General features: G+C 38.8%; 1 protein-coding gene across 1 annotated transcript in view; it reads left to right on the forward strand.

Moving 5' to 3' along the window:
- The window catches only part of SALL3 (spalt like transcription factor 3), a 19,611-nt gene extending 17,088 nt beyond the window's left edge, over positions 1 to 2,523 (forward strand). The window contains exons 2-4 of the mRNA XM_042808666.1: positions 1 to 571; positions 788 to 1,128; positions 2,092 to 2,523. The exon at positions 1 to 571 is cut by the window's left edge and continues 2,363 nt beyond it. Coding sequence (XP_042664600.1) covers positions 1 to 571; positions 788 to 1,128; positions 2,092 to 2,523 — 1,344 coding nt within the window. The remainder of the gene's footprint in view (positions 572 to 787; positions 1,129 to 2,091) is intronic.
- Positions 2,524 to 7,162: the final 4,639 nt, after the last annotated feature.

Raw genomic sequence — 7,162 nt, forward strand, 5'->3', positions numbered from 1 at the left:
ATTGACACATTGAGCAACTTCGATGATGACATTGATGAAAATTCTATGGAAGAGGACCCAGAGTTAAAGGACATGGCAAGCGACTCAGCAAAACCCCTTATCTCTTACTCTGGGTCATGTCCTTCCTCACCGCCTTCTGTGATCTCCAGTATCGCTGCTTTGGAGAATCAAATGAAAATGATTGATTCTGTCATGAACTGTCAGCAGCTGACCAGTTTAAAATCCATAGAAAACGGATCAGGGGAAAGTGACCATTTGAGCAATGACTCCTCATCGGCTGTTGGTGATCTCGAAAGCCAGAGTGCAGGCAGCCCTGCAATGTCAGAGTCTTCTTCCTCCATGCAAGCTTTGTCTCCTGTAAATAGTAACAGTGAAAGTTTTAGATCAAAGTCCCCGGGTCTCAGCAACCAGGAAGAACCACAAGAAATACAATTAAAGACTGAAAAACCAGACAGCCCACCACCTGCAACTGAAAATGGAGGCGCGTTAGATCTGACATCCACCAACCCTGGAAGACCGGTCATCAAAGAGGAGGCTCCTTTTAGCCTGCTGTTCCTGAACAGAGAACGTGGTAAGTTTAAAAGTACTGTTTGTAATATCTGTGGCAAGCCTTTTGCTTGTAAGAGTGCATTGGAAATTCACTACCGCAGCCATACTAAAGAACGTCCATTTGTTTGTACAGTCTGCAATCGTGGGTGTTCCACTATGGGTAATTTAAAACAGCACTTACTGACGCACAAATTAAAAGAGCTGCCTTCTCAGTTATTTGAACCCAACTTTACTCTAGGTCCCAGCCAAAGTACTCCTAGCCTGGTCACCAGTACAGCGCCTACCATGATCAAAATGGAAGTGAATGGTCACAGCAAGCCGATCTCTTTGGGTGAGGTTCCCTCGCTTCCAGCTGGAATCCAGGTTCCTGCTGCACCACAGACAGTGATGAGTCCGGGGATCACCCCCATGCTGGCACCCCCCCCTCGCCGCACTCCCAAGCAGCACAACTGTCAGTCTTGTGGGAAGACCTTCTCCTCAGCAAGCGCACTGCAGATACACGAGCGCACCCATACTGGTGAAAAACCGTTTGGTTGCACAATCTGTGGTAGAGCTTTTACCACAAAGGGGAATCTTAAGGTAAGAGGCCAAATGCAACTGTAAAGGCTTGGGGGGATTGAGGTACTGTACTTGAACTTGGCCGATTTTAGGGCTGAATGTGTGTCCCAGAAACAGGAAAAAAGGGAGATTCAAGGCTCGTTGTATGCCGGTGTGTTTCATGCTTCTCCTGTGTTAAAGATAGGGACCGAAAAGAGGCTGTGCAAGGATGTGCTCTTTAAAACTGCTTCTGAGTGTATGCACACGTACACAGTGTGTTTTGTCTGACAATCATGATGTACAGACAGTCAGCTGGTATGCATGCTCTGGCAGTTCTTGTGGAACAGCACTGAAAAATAAGCTCACTCTAAACCAGAAATGCAGAACTATCTCAGCAACTAGTGTGCCTGTCACAGAATTCCATTTTCTGTTCTGCTTTGAGGGCACTGCAGACTAGAAAGCAGTTTCCCACTGATTTACAGCAGGTCACTGCAGGACTCGTGCCTCCTGTTCCCGCAGTCTGGTTAACCACCTGGACACAGCCTGGGGAATACACTTTTAACTGTCCTGAAGTTCCTGTTTTTAATATTATATTTAGCAAAACGATTGATGCATTTGATGTGAGATAAAATATTAAGAGAAAAGATGTTGAAAGGGAACGGGCAGAAAAAATGCCATCTCCTAGTATGAGTAAAAGCACTTGGTAATCTTCACCATGAAGAATTTCCAGCTTGCATACGAGACTGTCCAAACCTAAAAGGATGCATATGCTTTGTTCTTTTGGTGCACACTGAAAGATTATTACGGAGCTGGATTTTCCTTTGCACAGCTTGACCAGGCCTTAGAACCGTGTCTTAACTGGAATTGATTTGTTTCCAATGTGAACTAAAAGACTTTTTTTAAAACCAGAATTAAAAGACCTTTTCTAAAAGCAAGGGGCTCAGCCCAGCCACTCATCTGGAAGATGCTAATGTGAGGGTGTTTCTTGTCCCATTTGCATTGCAGGTTCACATGGGAACGCACATGTGGAATAATGCACCTGCACGCCGTGGCCGTCGCCTCTCCGTGGAAAACCCCATGGCTTTGCTGGGTGGTGATGCACTGAAGTTCTCTGAAATGTTCCAGAAGGATTTGGCAGCTCGGGCCATGAACGTTGACCCCAGTTTTTGGAACCAATATGCTGCAGCTATCACAAATGGACTTGCCATGAAGAACAATGAGATTTCTGTCATACAGAACGGAGGCATTCCCCAACTCCCAGTAAGTCTTGGTGGAGGTGCCATCCCACCTCTAAGCAACCTTACCAGTGGCATGGACAAAGCTCGCACAGGCAGCAGCCCTCCCATTGTTGGCTTGGACAAAGCAAGTTCTGAAACTGGAGCCAGTCGTCCATTCACCAGATTTATTGAGGATAACAAAGAGATTGGCATAAATTAAAAGCATTCGTTACGAATAACTGTTGGACCACTACTCAACGCAACACTTGTCCTGTTCCATGTACAGCTTTTGAAGTTAAGCATTAGTTTCCTGACCTAAATGCATAGGTTCCCCTTAAAATTTTACCTGTAGCAGAAATACCCAACTTTGTGGCTGCTGAAAAGTTGTCTTGCAAGATCTGCATGGTACTTCTTTCAACAGTGAGTTTGACTGTTATTGAGAACTGTGAAACCATTTAATTTAACAGAAACAAAAAAACAAAAAAACCATTGGATAACTTCATTAGAAACAGAAAGAGGCTAGTCTACGTCCACTTTCTTCTTAGGAACCTTAATATCAACTGAGAGAGGGGGCTTCGCTATGGCATTCTGTCACACTTGCTGGTTTTGTTCAAATTAGTTAGCAACTTGGACTATGTTTTTAGGAATCTTAATCTCAAATAAGTGATTTAGTACCCCAATGCTGTGTATTATTACAGTATCCTTGTCTGTAGTATTTATAATGTTAAGACTATGCGGGTAACAGACAATATACTAGCCCCAAATTTAAATGAAGCTCTTGTACTGCAAAATACATCTGGTTATGTGACCTTTCTTTTTCTTTTCTTTTCTCTCTCTCTCTCTCCCTTTTTCTTTTTTTTTTTTTTTTTTTTTTAAAGCAAGTCTTGTTTTACTATAAATAAGTGGTTTATTTTAATGCAGACAAAATTGTGAAGTTTTATTGGGAAAGATAGCATGCTTTTCATGTGCAAGTACCTGTCAGTAACAAACTTTTTTTTTTTAATTTAAGTATTTGTAGCTGCTATGTGGACAGTTGTTCTATTAAATGAAAAAAAAAAAAAAATGTAGTGTGGACTTTAGCTCAATGATTGGAAAACAAGTTACAGACAAACCTTAGCACCATAAATTATTCACAACATAATAAAGAGTTGTGAGTAAATACTTCATGTTATCAAAGCTGTACAATAAAAAGGTAATGTTTGTATAATGTGGTTGCAAACTCTTAATTTATACTACTGCACTTTTAGTATTTTGTATTAGGGAGGTTTGTCTATAATTTGAAACTGAACTAAGATGTAAACTATTTTATAAATAGTACTTTGACTTAAGGAATAACGGGGGAAGCCCTGTTACACTTTCTTGTTTTGTTTTAAGGTCAAACAATGAGAGCTCTCTTAACTAAGCAGAAAAGCTGCAGAGAACTGTCAGATCCTTAGGAAAAATGGGCCTGCCATTTCTTAAATTGAAATGATTCATTTAACTTTCCTACAAAGCCCACTTAAAAGCGTGACCACCCCCAGCAGAATTCTGATGCATTTATCTTAGGAGTGTGATATTAATACAAGTCTAGGATAGATGACAGAGAACATTGCGTAGGTTTAATTTGACTGTGATCTGTTCTATCTTTCACACACACCCACCAGAAAGATGTTGACTGCCTAATAATGCGGGGAAAAAAAAAATAATAACTTTAGGGCAGCATGAGCTGTAGTTTGTTATGTGTTTATTTCCAACTCTCACTGATTATCTTCTCAGATCGCTCTGAAGCACAATATACTCTGATTAATCGAATATGATTTTATGTTGATTGCATTCTTTCAATTACACTGAGTAAATAAAGGGAATGGTTCCACTCATAAGTCAGGCTGGGGATGCTGAGAAGACTGGGGCTTGATCAAAACTTGAACAGTAAACATTTTGTGTACTACCTCATTTTTGTGCATTACAAACGTGGTGGAGTCTGACACTATGAACTTCCGTCCAGCAGAATTGCTTGAGGGACGTTATGGGTAGCTGGGTAACAGCACAAGGAGTTTTATGCCCCTGCGGAGTGAATCAGACAGTGAGGTCTTCTCATTTGAGACTGAAAAAATAAGACAATCTTTCTTACACAACAAAAACTTACTGTAAGAGGATGGTCTGTTTCTGCCATCGTGTAATGGAGTGCAAAGAGTTTCAAGGACTTACTAGCTGTTTGTTTCTACTGGAAATGAGCAATGAACTATACGTCTCCATTTTTTACAATGATGAGATAGATATATAGATATACATATCTATATATAAGCAAAATTATGTATCTATAATGCCTCTACAACATAACATCTTTCTTTTGCCACAGTGTGTGAGTGGTTAGGGGTGTTTCCAAGCATTTTGAAAAAGAAAACTGAGGTGGCTTAATGTTGCTGCATTTCAGCAATTGAATGTTTTTATTTATCTGTGTCATTTTTGGTGTGAGTTTTTCTGTTAGTATTTGGTACCATGTAGTGTTATCTTTATTCCCTAAAGGATGTGTATAACTTAAAAAAAAAAACAAAAAAAAAGTTAAAAAAAAAAAAAAGTTAAAAAACAAACAAACAAACAAAAAAAGGTTTAAAAAATAAAAGAAATAAAAAGGGGGGAAAAAAAAAGAAAAAACAAAAAAAAGATGAAAGATGTAAAGTGTTGTAAATAAGATGGTTGATGATGGTACAGTAAGACTGAGCCCATTTTGTATTCAGGGTTAGGTCATTCCTCTCTGCATGGTGAAGAGAGACACTATTTTTATACTGTGATACCATGTAGGGCTAGGAGCCTCCCTGAACCAGCTGGGAATTGTTACTTAGATCCAATATTTTTTATTATTGAATCTTGTTGGCTTGACACACCTACTGATTGAAATGGATGTCTTAGTCTAGGTTACTATTTTTGTCATATGGAGTTGAATAAAATGCAGGATGTAATATTATTTCTGAATCGCGTTCCTTGATTATTCTAATAACAGTGTGAGATAAAGAGAATGAGGTCACTTGTGGTAGATTGGTGTCAATGGCTTCTAATCGTTGCATCTGAAAACTGGAATAAGGTTGACACCTTGTATTTAAATGCTGCTCTAATGTATATTAGCGGTGCAAAGGGGTAGAACTGTTCAAGTCTCTTTTCCAATGAAAATAAATCCTCAGAGCATTTCATGCAAGACAGTAGAAGGAAAAAACAAACAAACAAACAAACAAAAAACCGACTTGGAGGAGGGAAAGCAGCCTTTGGAAGTATTACTGCTTCAAACTGACTGCATTCTGCACACTTTTTATGTTCTGTTTACAGCAGAAGGTTGATTTTCACGTTGTTTCAACATCTACCTAAAATCCATTACGTGCTGCGTGATATAAAATTTGAGAACAAATTGGTCAGAAGTTCAAATCCAAAAATTCAAAATTAAGAACCAAATTAGCAACTCGCATCCATTCATTCCAAATGACATATTCTGTATAATAAAACCTATGGCTTTTTTCTTTATTTTATCAAGACCCCAATTCATCAAGGCATGCCTAACTTTAACCAAATTATTTTTTCATGCCAATTTAAATGTAACTTTTACATTCTTGAGGATAGGCATACGATTAAATATCTCCTGCAAAAACCTCTGCCTTCAAGCTGCTATGATCTGGTGACGGATGCCTGCTGCATTTAAAACGGACAAAAAATAAAGAAAAGCAAAGAAAAATCTGACTTAATTATCTTTTAGTGGCCTTGCTATGAAAATACTCTGTTCTATAAGGTCTACTCAGAGAAGGCACGAGTTTCCTCTGGTGAATCAACAACAGGTTTTTGCTTGTGCTTAAGTCCCTGCGTGCACATCTCTGAGCCTTGCTGAGAGAAATCCTGACGTGCAAAAAAAGAGAGGGCTCTGATAGTTACAATACTGTTCAAAACACAGAGAAAAGTTTTCTGCCTTCCCATCCTCCCCCACCAATGCTATCTATCCTTAAGTAAGCAGTGGGGTATTTTTGTTCTTATAGGAAGACGTTAAAGAATTTGAATAGGTAAATGTGTTACACAGGTAAAAATAGTCAAAGTCTGCTGAATTACAGATGTTTAAAAATAGAGCCATGTAGGAATTCTGTAATCAGAAAGTGATGCAAGTTTTGGTATTTTCTGGGGAGGGTTATTTTACTTTGTGAAAATTTCAGCAATGCTTACAAACTCTTCACTTACTTTTTTCCCACAAGTGATTAGAAATAGAGTATTTATGACAAATGAGTGACAGTGACATCATTACTTTTTTACCTGTTTGTGTTTGGTTTTTTTTTCCCCTTTTTTCTCTGTGTGTGTATTAGCCCTCAATACAATAGCTATTCCTTCATCTATTTTGTCCTTTCCATCTTGGCAAATACTTTGCATTCCTACGGCTGCATTTGTTTTGTATTTCTGTTGACTTTAATTTACTTCTCTGCATGTACTCTGCCATTTGGAAGATACTGTGGGTTTTGGTTGTTGGTTTTTCTTTTTTTTTTTCCTTTTTCTCTAATTCTGCTAAAGTCAAAAGATGTACCTTTCTTTTTCTTTTTTTTTTACACCTGTGTGTAATGCTAGGATAATGAACGATGAAGTAATCAGTGATATGATCAGGTATGTGTATAGCTCACAGGATGCCCTAAGAAACGTGCCATTCACACTTTTCTTTAGATGAAGATGTAAAGTTTGGTAGTGTGCTGGTACAGATATTCAGGAGAATGGAGACTTTCATCCTAACTTCACCACACCTGCTGTTACACCGCTGGAAACTCCATGGCCTTCAGTGGAGATACTCCAAATGATTAGCTATGTAGTATATTGAAAGTATGTCTAGACAAAAGTATCCTGGACTTTATTTTTAAAAAGAG

Source organism: Centrocercus urophasianus, unplaced genomic scaffold (assembly GCF_019232065.1).
Source record: "Centrocercus urophasianus isolate 14NV4802_14NV808 unplaced genomic scaffold, USGS_Curo_1.0 seq_11, whole genome shotgun sequence".
Taxonomy (NCBI): domain Eukaryota; kingdom Metazoa; phylum Chordata; class Aves; order Galliformes; family Phasianidae; genus Centrocercus; species Centrocercus urophasianus.